Genomic DNA, 20527 nt, shown 5'->3' with positions numbered 1-20527 from the left:
CTCGTGTACCACCCTGTAGGCCCCCTGTTTTTGATGGGATGGGGTAGAGTCAGTGCCCACATGCAATTCCCGACACCAGTCTTTCGAGTGCTCTGCAGAACCTTTGTTCTCCGCCACGTTTGACGGGACCAAGGGTTCAGGTGTCTGTATCACACTATTATTGACAGTGAACAGTTTGGCGAGCGTGGTGTACTTGGTGAGGTGAACCTCTTCCTCCCCACAATTGAGGACACGTACGGGCACTCTCCCCTGGCGGACGTCGACCACCCCCCGGGCTGTCAGAACAGTAGGCCTATTGTCTGAATATACGGGTTCTACCAAGGCCTGGTAGTCCTTACCCCTGAGGCCTATGGCTGCCCGACACCATATTAACATCTCACTCCTGGGGGGTATCGCGATGGGGTTTGAATCACTCACAGTGACACGACCAATCTCACCACCAGTCAGCTCTACCTGCTGTCTCTGCATCAGAGCTCTGATTTCCCTCTGCAGGGCACGTTGCTCGCTGTGGCCAGCGGTTTCTGCCACCTGTTGCAACAAAACAATAACTTCTGCAAGACAATTTTCTATAACATTAGTACCAAGAGTCATCATGGGATTACATTCTCGACGATCAATATCAACAATCACAATCCCTTGGGCTTTCAATTCCACCCGCCCCACCTTGATGGTGACCTCCTTATACCCCACTTGTGGCAACGGCTGACCATTACTGGCTATTATGGTGAAATCATCGTCAGGGCCACGAGTAATATCAGCGTCCTCCCAATACCGTTTATAAAGCACGTAAGGTATAGTCGTCACCTGAGAACCGGTGTCCAGCAAAGCGTTCAAGGGGATTCCATCAATCACTACAGGGAGAACTGGTCGTCCTCCAATATACTTGGTTCTCCAATGCTGCGGGCCTGATCGTCCTACTCCTAGGGGTTGGCCCTTTGCCCCAGGGGTTGCTCGTTTAAAGGACAGTACCTTGCAAGGTGGCCCACCTGGTGACATCGGCGGCAGATGGGTCGTCCGTCCTGATGGAAGCGATCGCTGTCCCGGCCTCTGGTTGGTGGGGTCCTCTTCTGTCGCATCCAGGGGACATCTTCTGGTCCGGAGGCTAGCTGGATCTTTTCTTTGGGGGCCTCCTGTAGGGACTGCACCCTCCGGGCTAGGGCAGCAACGCTCTTGGTTAGCTCTTGCATCTGGAGGCGAAGTCCTGCAGGGGAGTCGTCCTCGAAGCTCTGGGCGTCGGCCTCCGCGGCAACTGGGGTATCCGATGCCACCTCCTGGTGGTATGTGAGAGCGGGGCGCCTGGGTGGTATTGCGCGGCTGGGCTGTCGCTCCTGCAATGTTATGTCCCCAATGGCGAGGGTCTCAGAGGAACGTGGAAGTCTGCAGAATACAAAAATCCAGCTCATAGGGCAGTGGTAGCTGGGTTGACCATATATCTACTCCTAACGCCAACACTAGAAGTAGCCGGGGATCATTCCTACGTTGATTCTAGATGACACGCTCCAGCCGGAGAATCTAGCTACCCCTAGTAGAGGAAAACAAAAGACCTTTCTTGCCTCCAGAGAAGGGGACCCCAAAGCTGGATAGAAGCCCCCCACAAATAATAACGGTGAGGTAAGAGGAAATGACAAACACAGAAATGAACCAGGTTTAGCACAGAGAGGCCCGCTTACTGATAGCAGAATAAAGAAAGGTAACTTATATGGTCAACAAAAACCCTATCAAAATCCACACTGGAAATTCAAGAACCCCCGAACCGTCTAACGGTCCGGGGGGAGAACACCAGCCCCCTAGAGCTTCCAGCAAAGGTCAGGATATATATTTGGAACAAGCTGGACAAAAATACAAAACCAAAACAAAATAGCAAAAAGCAAAAAGCGGACTTAGCTGATATAACTGGAACCAGGATCAGTAGACAAGAGCACAGCAGACTAGCTCTGATAACTACGTTGCCAGGCATAGAACTGAAGGTCCAGGGAGCTTAAATAGCAACACCCTTAACTAACGACCCAGGTGCGGATAAAAGGAATGACAGAAAAACCAGAGTCAAAAAACTAGTAACCACTAGAGGGAGCAAAAAGTAAATTCACAACAGTACCCCCCCCTTAGTGAGGGGTCACCGAACCCTCACCACGACCACCAGGGCGATCAGGATGAGCGGCATGAAAGGCACGAACTAAATCGGCCGCATGAACATCAGAGGCGACCACCCAGGAATTATCCTCCTGACCATAGCCCTTCCACTTGACCAGGTACTGAAGCCTCCGCCTGGAGAGGCGAGAATCCAAGATCTTCTCCACCACGTACTCCAACTCGCCCTCAACCAACACCGGAGCAGGAGGCTCAGCAGAAGGAACTATAGGCACAATGTACCGCCGCAACAAGGACCTATGAAATACATTGTGAATAGCAAACGACACAGGAAGATCCAGACGAAAAGATACAGGATTAAGGATTTCCAATATCTTGTAAGGCCCAATAAAACGAGGTTTAAATTTGGGAGAGGAGACCTTCATAGGAACAAAGCGGGAAGAAAGCCATACCAAATCCCCAACGCGTAGTCGGGGACCCACACCGCGGCGGCGGTTGGCAAAGCGCTGAGCCCTCTCCTGTGACAACTTCAAGTTGTCCACCACATGATTCCAGATCCGCTGCAACCTATCCACCACAGAATCCACCCCAGGACAGTCAGAAGGCTCCACATGACCCGAAGAAAAGCGAGGATGGAAACCAGAGTTGCAGAAAAAAGGCGAAACCAAGGTGGCGGAACTAGCCCGATTATTAAGGGCAAACTCAGCCAACGGCAAGAATGTCACCCAATCGTCCTGATCAGCAGAGACAAAACACCTCAAATAAGCCTCCAAAGTCTGATTGGTTCGCTCCGTCTGTCCATTAGTCTGAGGATGGAAAGCAGACGAAAACGACAAATCAATGCCCATCCTACTACAAAAGGATCGCCAGAATCTGGAAACGAACTGGGATCCTCTGTCTGACACAATATTCTCAGGGATGCCGTGCAAACGAACCACGTTCTGGAAAAACACAGGAACCAGATCGGAAGAGGAAGGCAGCTTAGGCAAAGGAACCAAATGGACCATCTTTGAGAAGCGATCACATATCACCCAGATAACGGACATGCCCTGGGATAGCGGAAGATCAGAAATGAAATCCATGGAGATATGTGTCCAAGGTCTCTTCGGGACAGGCAAGGGCAAGAGCAAACCGCTGGCACGAGAACAGCAAGGCTTAGCTCGAGCACAAGTCCCACAGGACTGCACAAATGACCGCACATCCCTTGACAAGGAAGGCCACCAAAAGGACCTGGCCACCAGATCTCTGGTGCCAAAAATTCCCGGGTGACCTGCCAACACCGAGGAATGAACCTCGGAAATGACTCTGCTGGTCCACTTATCCGGGACAAACAGTCTGTCAGGTGGACAAGACTCAGGCCTATCAGCCTGAAATCTCTGCAACACACGTCGCAGATCCGGAGAAATAGCTGACAAGATAACTCCATCTTTAAGAATACCAACAGGATCAGCGACTCCAGGAGCATCAGGCACAAAGCTCCTAGAAAGAGCATCGGCCTTCACATTCTTTGAACCTGGTAAATACGAGACAACAAAATCAAAGCGGGAGAAAAACAATGACCAGCGGGCCTGTCTCGGATTAAGGCGTTTAGCAGACTCGAGATACATCAGATTTTTGTGATCAGTCAAGACCACCACACGATGCTTAGCACCCTCGAGCCAATGACGCCACTCCTCAAATGCCCATTTCATGGCCAACAACTCCCGATTGCCCACATCATAATTTCGCTCGGCAGGCGAAAACTTCCTAGAGAAAAAGGCACAAGGTTTCATAACAGAGCAACCAGGGCCTCTCTGCGACAAAACGGCCCCTGCTCCAATCTCTGAAGCATCCACCTCAACCTGAAAGGGAAGTGAGACATCGGGCTGGCACAAAACAGGCGCCGAAGTAAACCGGCGTTTCAACTCCTGGAAAGCCTCCACGGCAGCAGGAGCCCAGTTAGCTACATCGGAGCCCTTCTTGGTCATATCCGTCAAAGGTTTCACAATGCTAGAAAAATTAGCGATAAAACGACGGTAGAAGTTAGCGAAACCCAAGAACTTCTGTAGACTCTTAACTGACGAGGGCTGAGTCCAATCAAGAATAGCTCGGACCTTGACTGGGTCCATCTCCACAGCAGAAGGGGAAAAAATGAACCCCAAAAAGGGAACCTTCTGTACACCAAAGAGACACTTTGAGCCCTTGACAAACAAAGAATTTTCACGCAAAATTTTAAAGACCAACCTGACCTGCTCCACATGCGAATCCCAATTATCAGAAAAAACCAAAATATCATCCAGATAAACAATCAAAAATTTATCCAGATACTTCCGGAAAATGTCATGCATAAAGGACTGAAAAACTGAAGGCGCATTGGAGAGCCCAAAAGGCATCACCAAGTACTCAAAATGACCTTCGGGCGTATTGAATGCGGTTTTCCATTCATCACCTTGCTTAATGCGCACAAGGTTGTACGCACCACGAAGATCTATCTTGGTGAACCACTTGGCACCTTTAATCCGGGCAAACAAATCAGACAACAGCGGTAAAGGATACTGAAATTTGACAGTGATCTTATTTAAAAGCCGATAATCAATACAAGGTCTCAAAGATCCGTCCTTTTTTGCCACAAAAAAGAATCCCGCACCAAGAGGGGAAGAAGACGGACGAATATGTCCTTTCTCTAGAGACTCCTTGATATATGAACGCATAGCGGTATGTTCAGGTACCGACAGATTAAACAGTCTTCCCTTAGGAAATTTACTGCCTGGGATCAAATCTATAGCACAGTCACAGTCCCTATGAGGAGGCAGTGCACTGGACTCAGACTCACTGAAGACATCCTGATAATCAGACAAATACTCCGGAACTTCCGAAGGCGTAGAAGAAGCAATAGACACAGGCAGGGAATCCCCATGAATACCACGACAGCCCCAATTTGAGACTGACATAGCCTTCCAGTCCAGGACTGGATTATGGGTCTGTAACCATGGCAACCCTAAAACAACCAAATCATGCATTTTATGTAAAACCAGGAAACGTATCACCTCGCGGTGTTCAGGAGTCATGCACATGGTAACCTGTGTCCAATACTGCGGTTTATTTGCTGCCAATGGCGTAGCATCAATACCCCTAAGAGGAATAGGATTTTCTAATGGTTCAAGAGTAAAACCACAGTGCTTAGCAAATGACAGATCCATAAGACTCAGGGCAGCACCTGAATCTACAAACGCCATGACAGGAAAAGACGACAGTGAGCAAATCAAAGTTACAGACAGAATAAATTTAGGTTGCAAATTACCAACGGTGACAGGACTAACAACCTTAGCTATACGTTTAGAGCATGCTGAGATAATATGTGTAGAATCACCACAGTAGTAGCACAAGCCATTCCGGCGTCTATGAATTTTCCGCTCATTTCTAGTCAGGATTCTATCACATTGCATTAAATCAGGTGTCTGTTCAGACAACACCATGAGGGAATTTGCGATTTTTCTATCACATTGCACCGAATTAGGTGTCTGTTCAGACAACATCATGAGGGAATTTGCGGTTTTGCGCTCCCGCAACCGCCGGTCAATTTGAATAGCCAGTGCCATGGTATCATTCAGACCTGTGGGAATGGGAAAACCCACCATAACATTCTTAATGGCTTCAGAAAGGCCATTTCTAAAATTAGCGGCCAGTGCACACTCGTTCCAATGTGTCAGCACGGACCATTTCCGAAATTTTTGGCAGTACACCTCAGCCTCGTCCTGCCCCTGAGACATAGCCAGCAAGGCCTTTTCTGCCTGAATCTCAAGATTGGGTTCCTCATAAAGTAAACCGAGCGCCAGAAAAAACGCATTAATATCAGCCAATGCCGGATCTCCTGGCGCCAGCGAAAAAGCCCAATCCTGAGGGTCGCCCCGTAAGAACGAAATAACAATTTTTACTTGCCGAGCAGAGTCTCCAGATGAACAGGGTCTCAGGGACAAAAACAATTTACAATTATTCACAAAATTCCTAAACTTAAACCTGTCTCCGGAAAACAGTTCAGGAATCGGTATTTTAGGTTCTGACCTAGGATTACTGATAACATAGTCTTGTATGCCCTGCACACGAGTAGCCAGCTGGTCCACACTTGTAATCAAGGTCTGGACATTCATGTCTGCAGCAAGCATAGCCACTCTGAGGTAAAGGGGAAGAAGAAAAAAAAAAAAAAAAACTCAGAATCTTCTTTCTTATAATCCCTCTTCTGCAATGCATCAAACATTCAATACTGGCCTGGCAAACTGTTATGACCCCAATGGCGAGGGTCTCAGAGGAACGTGGAAGTCTGCAGAATACAAAAATCCAGCTCATAGGGCAGTGGTAGCTGGGTTGACCATATATCTACTCCTAACGCCAACACTAGAAGTAGCCGGGGATCATTCCTACGTTGATTCTAGATGACACGCTCCAGCCGGAGAATCTAGCTACCCCTAGTAGAGGAAAACAAAAGACCTTTCTTGCCTCCAGAGAAGGGGACCCCAAAGCTGGATAGAAGCCCCCCACAAATAATAACGGTGAGGTAAGAGGAAATGACAAACACAGAAATGAACCAGGTTTAGCACAGAGAGGCCCGCTTACTGATAGCAGAATAAAGAAAGGTAACTTATATGGTCAACAAAAACCCTATCAAAATCCACACTGGAAATTCAAGAACCCCCGAACCGTCTAACGGTCCGGGGGGAGAACACCAGCCCCCTAGAGCTTCCAGCAAAGGTCAGGATATATATTTGGAACAAGCTGGACAAAAATACAAAACCAAAACAAAATAGCAAAAAGCAAAAAGCGGACTTAGCTGATATAACTGGAACCAGGATCAGTAGACAAGAGCACAGCAGACTAGCTCTGATAACTACGTTGCCAGGCATAGAACTGAAGGTCCAGGGAGCTTAAATAGCAACACCCTTAACTAACGACCCAGGTGCGGATAAAAGGAATGACAGAAAAACCAGAGTCAAAAAACTAGTAACCACTAGAGGGAGCAAAAAGTAAATTCACAACATGCAATGCCTGGATAGCTTTATCCTTGAATTGCGCAAAAGTCAAGTCTGGATTTTGCATGGCCAGGAAATGCAATTGGCCCCGCTGGTGACTGCACAGGAGCCCCTCAATGAACCGCTCCTTCAGGAGTTTATCCTCATCCTGCACGCTGCCGGGGTCACTCTGCTTAATGGCCCACATCGCCTCTTGGAGATTAAGGGCATAGTCCCGTAAGCTGTCCTGCGGCCTTTGTTTGCATCCATAGAAAGTCAGTTTAATTTCTGTAGCAGTGCGAGTATCAAAGGTGGCTTTAAGCTTTGCAAAAACCTGCTGTGCAGTTCCTTTATCCTCGGCGGGCCAAGACTTCAATTCTCTCAGAGCCGCCCCAAAGAGTTGGCCGGTTATCATATGAACCTTCTGAGGCTCTGTCAGGGGATAGAACTCAAGCAGGCTGCAGAGCCCCTCTTTAAAGTCAGTGAATGTATGCGACTCCCCAGAGTATCGTGGGAGCCAGGCCGCTCCGGGCAGGTACGGCATGGAGAAGGGCATTATGGCTTTTGTGTTAGCGGCAGTGTCCGACTGGCTGGGGGGGACAGCGGGTTCTGCGGCAACCGGTGGTGGTATTAGGGCCGCGGCTTCACTCGCTGCGGGGACCGGAGCTGCCCCTGCGTCCGCGGCTGCGGCCGCCACCTCCTCTCCTCCCGACTCGGACATGGCTGTCCCTTCCTCCCACTAACCTGCTGGAGGTCGGAGTTCCTCTTCCGGGATTGGCGCCTTACTGCGCTTTCCGTTCCGCGCTTCTTTTGGCTGGTTCCGCCCACGAAGCTAAGGCTCCTCCCTCCGTGCGCGGCAATGGCGAATTTTGGCGGTAAATGGCAATACACAGTCCAAGCACAATAAATCACAGTTCCAAGACACACATGACCTGATTCTTCAGGCTTAAGTAGATCCTGTTCGTGACGCCAAGTTGTAGCGCCCCCACTGCCGCAGGGCCGAGGGGTACCCGGTACCGGGCCTCTGAGTCTCTGCTCTGGGGTTGTCACGGCGGCTAGGCCCCGGTCCGTGACCCTGCCGTGGGGCGCACAGTGAATAATAGGTGTGGATGATGGTGGTGCGGTGCAGTAAATAACGAGGACACCAGGTTGTAGTCTCTTTACCTCTTTACTGAAGGGTTTTGAGACCTCAGTCCAGAGCGCTGTCCACCGGGCTGTCAGAGACCGGCCGGTCCAAAGGCATATCAGGAGTTCTCTTTACAGGTGGGAATCAGTGGCTACCTTCTAGCGCTGGGTGTTGTAGTCCTTCCCTGCTGAGCTCCCGGGATAGTCCTCACAACTGAATCTGTCTGTCTCTGATGTTCGTTCTCTCCGTCCCCCCCAGATGATATGGTAGGACGCACCCATATGACGGGGTAGGCCTGGAGTTCTTCCGGGACCCTAGAGTCGCCCCTCTCCCACAGCTGCCTCCGTTGTCTGCTTAGGTGTTAAATGAGACAGCCAACCTTTAATTGGCTGTCCTGCCGTGGTTTGCAGTAGTACTTAAAGTCTCTTACTTGCTCGGCGTTCCGGCCACCGACTGTTTGCGCCTCAGAAGGATGTTGCCTCAGTCTAACAGCACGACTCCTTCTGGTCCTAATTCCTCTTTCACTGTATTCCCGTAGTGCACTGGTTAGTTCTGCTCTGAGGATTCTGTCAGGATCCCATCCCTGACAGGTCCTCTCACTAGCTCTTCCCAGCTACTTCTCTCCGTCTTCCTGTCCAACCCCCAGTTTTACCAGAGTGTGAGGAGTGGCCTACTAGATAGGACCACCCCCCCTGGTGGCCGGAGTGTGAAGTGTAGTGAGGTGTTACCTGATCAGAGAAACTCCTTTAGTGCAATCAGACGTACCATAGCTCCCCATAGTGGCGGAGCCACAGCACTGCAACGACCAGGACTCTGGGGCGCTGCACTGTCATGTTAGAAAATCACTTGAAAAAAAGTGTTACTTTGGGCCTCTGCAAGAAAAAAGAGGGTAATGATGCTGTTGGCTTCCTAGAACCCTGATATCTTATCGGATGAATCTACCTTCTCCCCCTTCTGTGCTGCTGAATGTTCTCATATGGTCCCTACAAGACCAGGTCCAGTCTTTCTGGCCAAACTTTGCTTTTATGATCAACAACAGTAAATGTGCAGTGAGGCCAAGTGTGAATTTCTGTACAATAACAACAGAGTTTCCCTGCATCCTGACTTTTCAATTTGTATTAAAACTAATTAATTTCAGGGAGGATTGTGATAAACTACAGGAAAAATATTACTCCTGTGCCATGATATATCTCTAAGCTGTGTGCGGCTGATGGCTGTAATATACAGTTATTCACACCTGCAGGAGATGTGTTGTCATGGCTCGAGCCCTGGTTTATGGATTCACTCCACATCATAAATTACATTGTGTTTTCGATCCTGAGGAATTCAGATTACTGCACAATCTCTCCTGAAATGGGAGGCGCTAATACTTTCTCTGCTCATCTGGTCAGGACTCATAGTAGCTCCAATGGTCCACCATAAATGAGGGCAACTCCGGTTTACTGTTGGAGTTCTCCCGTTGTGCATACACTGTTGTTGGGGATGTAAAATATTTTAATTGTCTTTTTTTTTTTACCTGTTCATTCTGTATGATAGTTTGATTGTGATGGGATTGATCTGCCTGACTTATGTGAGTCTGTAACTCCCTCATAGTCTTAAAAAAAGCTCTCCATCTCCTCTTCCAAATGCCTAAGATCTAAATTTAAAGTGAACCTGTCAGCAGGATTGTGCACAGTAACCTACACACAGTGTTAGGTCAGCACTATTACACGCGTGGTCAAAATTGTTGGTACCCCTCGTTTAATGACAGAAAATCCCACAATGGTCACAGAAATAACTTGAACCTGACAAAACTAATAATAACTCAAAGATCTATGAAAATGAACAAGTGAAAGTCAGACATTGCTTTTCAACCATGCCTTCACAGAATTAAAAAAACCCATGAAATAGGCCTGGACAGAAATGATGGTACCCTTAACTTAATATTTTGCTGCACAACCTTTTGAGGCAATCACCGTAATCAAACGATTCCTCGACAGACATTTTAGCCCACTCCTCAAGAGCAAACTGCTCCAGTTGTCCCGTGTTTAAAGGTTGCCTTTTCCAGACGGCATGTTTCAATCAGATCATTTTTTATTTTGAAAAATATCAAGATATATTCACATTTTTATTTTGTTTTTTGAAACAATTAAAACTAAATGGAATAAACGCACAAATTAAAATAGCATACATCATTACAAACCAAATACAAAAGGGTTCACATTAACATTCATCGTAGGTATTATCATTTGCTTACTACTGTTTACATACATGAATGCAAATATAAATGAAGATCATCTGACTGCTTGTGTCTTGTGCCAAAATACAGAGAATCACACCATTTAGATAAAGTTATCTAGGACCCCTTTGTTTCCCAGAACCGAAAACACTTTGGGTATGTGAGTTAGGGATCTGAGATGATTTAGGAGATTTTACAGGTTTATGACAATGAACGGTACGGATGGTGTATCATAGTGTTTCTGAGAAGGCTTTCCGATGCAGTCCCCGGAGTAGTTAACCATTGTTCCCATATCTTTATAAATTTTTTGTGGGCCTTTCTTTTAATATATGTTCCCTTTTCCATACATAAGACAATATTTAGTTTGGATTTTAATTCTTCTATCGTTGGGGGGAATTTTTCTATCCAGTGTAGTGCTAATAGTTTTCTAGCTTGAAATAACACTCGGGAGATGGCTATAGCTATAGGGGAATCCGGAGTCCAGACCCCCTTCAACAGACCAAGTATGCAGATTCTGGATTCCAAAGATATGTGAATTACGAACACAGATTTGATCAAGTCAACTACCCTCTTCCAATAATTCCCAATGTTTACACACTCCCACATCATGTGCATTAGGTGAGCGTCCTTTTTCCCACAACTTGGACACATGTTGTCCACTCTTCTACCAATTTTAAATAGGATACTGGGGGTCTTACATACTCTATGAATAAGAAAGATTTGGGACAGTCTTTGTGATTCAGACAAGGATAAGTTAGAAACTAGATCTAGCTCCTCTTTCCATTGTTCCTCATATAGGAGACCCACATCTCTTTCCCACTTTACTTTGGCTGTGATAGGATACTTTTCGAATTGCACAGCCATAAGCTGCTTATATATAGATGGTATGTTTCCAAAGATGCTCAATAGGATATAAGTCAGGGCTCATAAAAGGCCTCTTCAGAATAGTCCAATGTTTTCCTCTTAGTCATTCTTGGGTGTTTCTAGTTGTGTGTTTTTGGTCATTATCATGTTGCAAGACCCATGACCTCCGACTGAGACCAAGATTTCTGATTCTGGGCAGCACAATTCTCTCTAGAATCCTTTGATAATCTTGATAATTCGTTGTACCCTGCACAGATACTAGACACCCTGTGCCAGATGCAGCAAAGCAGCCCCAGAACATAACAGAGCCTCCTCCATGTTTCACAGTAGGGACAGTGTTCTTTTCTTGATGTGCTTCATTTTTCCATCTGTGAACGTAGAGCTGATGTGCCTTGCCAAAAGTTCCACTTTTGTCTCATCTGTCCATAGGACATTCTCCCAGAACCTTTGTGGCTTGTCAACATGTAGTTTGGCAAATTCCAGTCGGGCTTTTTTATGATTTTTTTTTCAACAATGGTGTCCTCCTTGGTCATCTCACAATGAAGTCCACTTTGGCTCAGACAACGACGGATGGTGCAATCTGACACTGATGTTCCTTGAGCTTGAAGTTCATCTTTAATCTGTTTAGAAGTTTTTTTGTGCTGTTTGTTAACATTCCTATTGTCCGTCTCTTTCATTTGTCATCAGTTTTCCTCCTGTGGCCACATCCAGGGAGGTTGGCTACAGTACCCTGGATCTTACATTTCTGAATAATATGTGCAACTGTAGTCATAGGAACATCAAGCTGCTTGGAGATGGTCTTATAACTGCTACCTTTAACATGTTTATCTATAATTTTCTTTCTATTGTTTTGAGACCACTCTTTCCTTCACTTCCTCTAGTGCATGTTGAGCGTGATACACACCAAGTCACCAAACAGCACAGTGAGTATCTGTAGCCCTATATACAGGCCCACTCACTGATTCCAAGATCGTAGACACCTGTGATGCTACTTAGTGGACACACCTTGATTTAACATGTCCCTTTTGTCACATTATTTTCAGGGGTACCATCATTTCTGTCCAGGCCTATTTCATGAGTTTTATTTTTTTTTTTATTCTGTGGAAGCATGGTTGAAAAGCAATGTCTGACTTTCATTTGTTCATTTTCATACACTTGTAAATTTATTATTACTTTTGTCAGATTCAAGTTATTTCTTTGACCATTGTGGGTTTTTCTGTCATTAACTGAGGGGTACCAACAATTTTGATCACGTGTGTAGGAGGAGTGAATATTTTGACTCCACAGCCACTTTCCGGAAATTAACAAGCAGTGGATGTTGGAGAATGAAACTTACACATTTGCCATTTTATTACCCAACACATAGTTCCCAGATTGTGCTCCAGGAGACACACACTGCAAATTAAGTCGATTCTTCTCACTATAATATTGCTAAATACAGCAATACATTTGTTCATTTTCATAGATTTTTTATTTATTATTACTTTTGTCAGATTCAAGTTATTTCTGTGACCATTGTGGGTTTTTCTGTCATTAAACAAGTGGTATCAACAATTTTGACCACGTGTGTAAGCTGATTACATTGATACCTTGTGATGAAATCCGTCTTGTGGTTGTTGTTTAACTTTATTTGTAGTTTTCAGTCAATGAGATTCTCGTGCTCTAGGGTGGGGCTGTGGGCGGGGCTTTATGTGGTTCTCTGCTTACATATTCATCTGCATTGGCTTATGACAAGTCACTGATCCTTCAGTGACCTGCCCCCTATTTTACCTAATGCATATAATAGTGTTTATATTATTGTTGATAATGCCTATAATATTGTGGCTGTTGTGAGGCTTAGAAAAAAAAATTCATCCAGCAAAATGATACCGGCAGCTCCTGTCCAGTAGCATCTATCTCTTACTTATAGATGTTACTGTGCAGGCGCCGCCATCGCCGGTGACATTTTGCTGGATGTAATTTTTTTTCTAAGCCTCACAATAGCCACAATATTATAGGCATTATCAACAATAATATCAATGCTATTATATGCATTATGTAAAAAAGGGGGCAGGTCCCTGAGGGATCAATGACCTGTCATAAGCCAATACAGATTCATATGTAATGAGAGCACCACATAAAGCCCCGCCCACAGCCTCGCCCTGGAGCACGAGAATCTCATTAACTGAAAACTACAAATACAGATTAAACTATAACTACAAGAGAAATTTAATCAACCAAGGTATTATTGAAATCAGTATAACGATGTCGACCTGATAGTGTCTGTAGGTTACTGTGCACAATCCTGCTGACAGGTTCCCTTTAAGACATCTCAGCTCTGCACTATTATACACAGTTCTCTTTAAATGTGTAATATTTCTTCTTGAAACTCATCTGACAGAAAATATTGGAGCTCACGATAGTTTAGATTGTGAAGTTACAGAGACTAATACGCTAATTACGCCAGAGAGGTTTCACCACTAGCTACTCATTTATTACTGATGACGACTGTTGAATTTGATAATTTCAGTAGACGTGTTATTGTCTATAGTCACAGTTTTCAACTACAGTAGTTAATGTCCAAAATACTCTGATTTAACCTCTTTCTGCAATCAGTTTTGTGTTCCTAATTAGGCCCCATCTTTAAAATCTGACGTGTGTCACTTTATGTGATGATAACTTTGGAATTATTCACAAAGGATAATAGAAAACAAATGGATCTTACAAATTATTTTCCAACTTCGCACAATACCCTATATACGGTTGTACACTACTGTCTGGGCACATGGCAGTGTTCAGAAGAGAAGCTCAAAAGATGTTGACCATGAACATGCTTGGCGCTATCTTCTCTGCTTTCCATATTCCAAGGATTGCCTTGCTCATCTCCTTTTAACACCCTTACATGGATCTGGACTTACACTTAGACCCCTAGGCTTGGACCATGGTGATACCTGCTATTCTGTGGTATTAGATGGCAAGAAGAATAGTCAGGTAGCTAGGTCATAACCAGAAGGACAGAATCAGAAGACACAAGAGTAGTCCGTAAAGGGGCCACTGTCTCAACAGGAAACAAATACACAAGTTGCAAACTGAGCACAGAGGACTGAACCAGAGGAGAATAACACTGTTTCTGGCAGATTCCAACCATATGCTTTGAGATTTAGTAGGGTGCGGTACTTTCCAATTGGCTGAAGTAGGGAGCAGATTACTCCAACTGGACAGCAGGAACAGATCTCAGATGAGATTGGATACACCAAATGCAGAAGCCCTAATATAATTAAATGACAGAAAATCAGAATAGTCAAAATCCCCATGAAGTGATTCAATTTTATAAATTAATTCACTGAGGGTTATAATCTATACACACATGGTCAAAATTGTTGGTATCCCTCGCTTAATAACAGAGAAACCCACAATGATCACAGAAATAAATTAAATCTGACAAAAGTAATAATAAATAAAAAATGTATGAAAATTATGAAAATGAACAAATGAAAGTCAGACATTGCTTTTCAACCATGCTTCCACAGAATAAAAAAAAAAAACTCATGAAATAGGCCTGGAAAGAAATGATGGTACCACAGAAAATAATTTGACAAAAGGGACATGTTAAATCAAGGTCTGTCCACTAATTAGCATCACAGGTGTCTACAATCTTGGAATCAGTGAGTGGGTCTATATAGAGAGCTACAGATATTCACAGTGCTGTTTGGTGACATGGTGTGTATCACACTCAACATGGATCAGAGGAATCGAAGGAAAGAGTTGTCTCAGGAGATTAGAAAGAAAATTATAGACAATCATGTTAAAGGTAAAAGTTATAAGAACATCTCCAAGCAGCTTGATGTTCCTGTGACTACAGTTGCACATATTATTCAGAAATGTAAGCTCCATGGGACTGTAGCCCACCTACCTGGACGTGGCCACAGGAGGAAAATTGATGGCAAATGAAAGAGACGGATAATACGAACGGTAACAAAAGAGCCCAGGAAAACATCTAAACAGATTAAAGATGAACTTCAAGCTCAAGGAACATCAATTCAGTTGAAAAAAAATCCTAAAAAGCCAGACCGGAATTTGCCAAATTACATGTTGACAAGCCACAAAGCTTCTGGGAGAGTGTCCTTTTGGCAGATGAGACAAAAATTTAACTTTTAGCAATGCACATCAGCTCTATGCTCACAGATGGAAAAATGAAGCATATCAAGAAAAGAACACTGGCCCTACTGTGAAACATGGAGGAGTCTCTGTTATGTTCTGGGGCTGCTTTGCTGCATATGGCACAAGGTGTCTAGAATCTCTTCAGTGTACAATGAATTCTCAAGACTATCAAGGGATTCTAGAGAGAAATGTACTGCCCAGCGTCAGAAATCTTGGTCTCAGTCGCAGGTCATGGGTCTTACAACAAGTTAATGACCCAAAACACCCAAGAATAACAAAGAGGAGAAAACATTGGACTATTCTGAAGTTGCCTTCTACAACCCCTGGCAAAAATTATGGAATCACCGGCCTTAGAGGATGTTCATTCAGTTGTTTCATTTTGTAGATAAAAAGCAGATCACAAACATGGCACAAAACTAAAGTCATTTCAAATGGCAACTTTCTGATGACTTATCCTCTTTTAAGATTTTGATCATGATCTCCTTTGTTTCAATTGACATCTCTCATGTTGGAGCCATGATTCATGTCAGTCCACTTGGTGCAACAGCTCTCCAAGGTGTGATCACTCCTTTTTAGATGCAGACTAGCGAGCAGATCTAATTTGATGCAGGTGTTAGTTTTGGGTATGAAAATTTACAGGGTGATTCCATAATTTTTTCCTCAGATTGAGTGATTCCATGTTTTTTCCTATGCTTGGTTAAAAAAAGTGTTTCTTAAAGCCAGAGAGTTGCCATTTGAAATGACTTTAGTTTTGTGCCATGTTGTTGATCTGCTTTTTTTCTACTAAATTAAACAACTGAATGAACATCCACCAAGGCCGGTGATTCCATAATTTTTGCCAGGGGTTGTATGTGCACTCACCTAAATCCTATTGAGCATCTTTGGAAAGAGCTGAAACATGCCATCTAGAAAATGCAATCTTCAAACATGGGACAACTGGAGCAGTTTGCTCTTGAGGAGTGGACCAAAATACTTGTAGAGAGGTGCAGAAGTCTCATTGACAGTTACAGCAATGTTTTAATTGCAGTGATTGCCTCAAAAGGTTGTGCAACAAGATATTAAGTTAAGGGTATCATCATTTCTGTCCATGCCTATTTCATGGGTTTTTTTAATTCTGTGAAAGCATGGTTGAAAAGCAATGTCTGACTTTCATTTGTTCATTTTCATACACTTGTAAATTTATTATTACTTTTGTCAGATTCAAGTTATTTCTTTGACCATTGTGGGTTTTTCTGTCATTAACTGAGGGGTACCAACAATTTTGATCACGTGTGTAGGAGGAGTGAATATTTTGACTCCACAGCCACTTTCCGGATATTAACAAGCAGTGGATGTTGGAGAATGAAACTTACACATTTGCCATTTTATTACCCAACACATAGTTCCCAGATTGTGCTCCAGGAGACACACACCGCAAATTAAGTCGATTCTTCTCACTATAATATTGCTAAATACAGGGACCCTAAATGTTCTTTGAGCACACTGCAAGACTCAGAAGTGAGAGTGAATTTTTCTGGATAGTCAATAGAAACTCTGTTGCTTTTCAATAGCCTTTAAGCCACTAATAGAGTGGTAACCTCTGTTTTCCCATTGACAGATGATGGACCTGAGTGGGGACTTGTTTTTTGTGAGATGAGAATTAATTGTTGTTTTTTTTATTCGTTATTTGGGAGGCAGAATGAACAAACAGTTGAACACCATGCACCATGCACATCCAACATGGTTTTCCATTAGACTGTGAACTGTCATTGTCTTGGTAAATAATTCAAGTTTTTTTTATTCAGCTTGCCATTTTTATGGACAGTTTCATTAGAAATGTTCAAAAATATAAAACTCAAGGATATTTTATTATAAAATAACAATTGTTTTTTATCTTAGCAGATGACTGTACCAGAAGAACAGAGGAACAGCTGACATCTTCAGTTTTTAAATCTGATGATCTTGAGATCCTACAAGATACAACTGAAGTGATTGCTTTTACTCCAGATATACCATCATCCATTCACAGCAAAGATCTGTCAACTGATCCTATGAAACAAGTCCCATCTTCTGATTCATTACCGACTAGTAAGGAAAATAAAAGTCACAAAAGAGGCATTAAAAAACAATCTGCTCCAAAAGCAAAGAAGCCTTTTACATGTTCAGAATGTGGGAAATATTTTACATGGAAATCACGTTTTGTTATCCACCAAAGAACTCACACAGGGGAGAAGCCATTTTCATGTTCAGAATGCGGTAAATGTTTTAATAATAAATCAGCTTGTGTTATGCACCAGAGAATCCACACAAGGGAGAAGCCTTTTTCATGTTCAGAATGTGGGAAATGTTTTAACAATAAATCATATTATGTTAAGCACCAGAGAATCCACACAGGAGGAATGCCTTTTTCCTGTTCAGAATGTGGGAAATGTTTTCACTGGAAAAATGCTCTTGTTAGTCACCAGAGAATCCACACAGGGGAGAAGCCTTTTTCATGTTCAGAATGTGGGAAATGTTTTAACAATAATTCAGATTATGTTACGCACCAGAGAATCCACACAGGGGAGAAGCCTTTTTCATGTTCAGAATGTGGGAAATGTTTTGCACGTAAATCAAATTTAGTTTCTCACCAGAGAATTCACACAGGAGCAAAACCTTTTTCATGTTCAGAATGCGGGAAATGTTTTAACAATAAATCAGATTGTATTACCCACCAGAGAATCCACACAGGGGAGAAGCCTTTTTCATGTTCAGAATGTGGGAAATGTTTTGCACAGAAATCACATTTTGCTAACCACCAGAGAGCTCATACAGGGGAGAAGCCTTTTTACTGTTCAGAATGTGGAAAATGTTTTGCACGTAAATCAAATTTTGTTTCTCACCAGAGAATTAACACAGGAGCAAAACCTTTTTCCTGCTCAGAATGTGGGAAATATTTTAACCAGAAATGCAGTCTTGTTATACACCAGAAAACTCACAAAGGGGAGAAGCCTTTTTCCTGTTCAGAATGTGGGAAATGTTTTATCCGGAAATGGGATCTTTTTAGACATCAGAGCAGTCACACAGGGGAGAAGCCTTTTTCATTTTCTTAATGTGGGGAATATTTTACTTGGAAATCAAACATCAGAGATGTCACATAGGGGAGAAGCCTTTTTTATGTTCATAATGTTGAAATAGTTTTAACCAAAATTTGATCTTCTTTAAGGGATTGTCTCTTGTCATTCCTCATGTTTGGTGACAAAAGAATAAAACTAAACTTTATTATTTCCAAATGTAAATCTATACACATAATTCACCCCCTGAAGGTTAGTCAGAAGGTGAATAATAGAAAAAACATGTGTCCCACATTTCAGTATATAGGGTGAGGTGATGTATACGCACTCAATCTTCAAGCCTCTCATTTCTACAGGTTTCATAGTCCTCACCAAAGGTGACTCATCAAGAGACTTTATTTAATATTGACTTATATTCAAGTGAGACAAGACTAAAAAAAAACAAAACTAAAATCATGTATCATGTTATCCAAAACAGTCAGAAAACTAGCCATATATAGGCAGATCCCAGACGTCAAACTATAGACTTCTTAAGTTTATAAGCCACTCCAGTGGCGGTCAGTTAGGAATAGAAAGTGTGTGAAAATACAGTATAATTGTGATTTTTCTCTTATAGGGACTGCCCTAGTTTGATATTGTAACAGCTGACAATTAGTAGTGCAGACAAATTGTCCTAGACTGAACTCAATTTTCAGACGGCCCAATATATACCACTCAGGGAAAACATACCAGCTCCAAAGATCATTAGCAGCTTCTAACTAATGGCCATGCTGCGGTTTGTCAGGGAATGAGTGCAATATCATTATAAAGACTAGGAATATGTGCAACAATAATGTCTGGGAGATCTGTGCAATTATTCAGTATGAATATGGAAATTATATCTGGAGCAGTTTTGTGTTTTTCTTGAGCGGTGTATACTATATTTTCACCTACTATCTATTCCTGACACAGAAGTGGCTTATAAACTTACGAAGTATATAGTTTGAAGTCTGGGATCTGCCAATATGTGGATAGTTTTCTGACTGTTTCAGATAACATGATACACAATTTTAGGGTTTCCTTCATCTAGTCTCGCTTGAATATAGGTCAATATTAAATAAAGTCAAGAAAAAATAAAAAAAATATATATATACCCGCACTGCCGCTTTCTGCGATCACCTATCAGCATGCCTTAAGCTGCTATGCCAGTACCCATACCACCTACTCCATACACGTTCGCTTCGGGTGCATAACCAAAAAAGTGCTTGAAATCCAGAGAAAAAGAAAAAATGGTTTGCACTCACCAAGCCCGATAAAACAGATAAGACTTTATTAGGACATATGCGAAATGGAGGGGATCTGTGGAAGCGCTGCATGCGCGAAACAGCTGTCATCCTGTGGTCAACATGATCTCCTTGTCCATTTCGCATATGTCCTAGTAAAGTCTTATCTGTTTTATCGGGCTTGCTGAGTGCAAACCATTTTTTTCTTTTTCTCTCAATATTAAATAAAGTCTCCTGATGAGTCGCCTTTGGTGAGGACTATGAAACCTGTAGAAATGAGAGGCTTGGAGAGTGAGTGCGTGTACATCACCTCACCCTATATACTGAGACGTGGGGTATATGTTTTTTCTATTAGTCACCTTCTGACTAACCTTCAGGGGGTGAATTATGGGTATAGTTTTACATTTGGAATTAATACAGTTTAGTTTTATCCTTTTGTCAGTGAATCTTCTAATCCAGGGATAATTATATACATATATAATTATTTTTTCTCAGTGAACCCATTCCTCATGTTTGGCCTCATTAAAATAAAAACGCTCCTACTCTGCTGGCATACAGCCTCTGCTTCAGTGGTGTCAAGACTCAGTGTCCCGGGACTTATGTGTGGTTATTACATCACACGAGTCCTGTGCCCAGTCAGCGGCAGCTTCACTGTTCCCGCCTTCAGACATATTGAACATCAACACGAAGCCAGGGCCGCGGCTGGTCTCTGACTGCCTCATGAAGCTCGATTTGTCCGAAAGTGGGGACTGACACCAATGCTCATTGGGCACAGGGCTCACATGACGTAAAAACCTCAAAAGAGACCTAAGAAT

General features: G+C 43.4%; 1 protein-coding gene across 3 annotated transcripts in view; it reads left to right on the top strand.

The window, feature by feature from the left end:
• The window catches only part of LOC143767676 (uncharacterized), a 70168-nt gene extending 50229 nt beyond the window's left edge, over positions 1-19939 (top strand). For 2 of the 3 annotated variants that reach the window (XM_077256153.1, XM_077256151.1), the window contains exon 7: positions 17300-19939. In XM_077256153.1, coding sequence (XP_077112268.1) covers positions 17300-18489 — 1190 coding nt within the window. In that variant the 3' untranslated portion in view covers positions 18490-19939. Of the gene's footprint in view, positions 1-17296 lie in introns of all 3 variants that reach the window. The other variant, XM_077256152.1, reaches the window with a different exon arrangement.
• The last annotated feature ends 588 nt before the right edge of the window (positions 19940-20527 follow it).

This window comes from Ranitomeya variabilis, chromosome 4 (assembly GCF_051348905.1).
Source record: "Ranitomeya variabilis isolate aRanVar5 chromosome 4, aRanVar5.hap1, whole genome shotgun sequence".
In the NCBI taxonomy this organism is placed as follows: Eukaryota; Metazoa; Chordata; class Amphibia; order Anura; family Dendrobatidae; genus Ranitomeya; species Ranitomeya variabilis.
The sequence above is the reverse complement of the archived record's forward strand: the minus strand, read 5'-3'. Positions and strand labels throughout refer to the sequence as shown.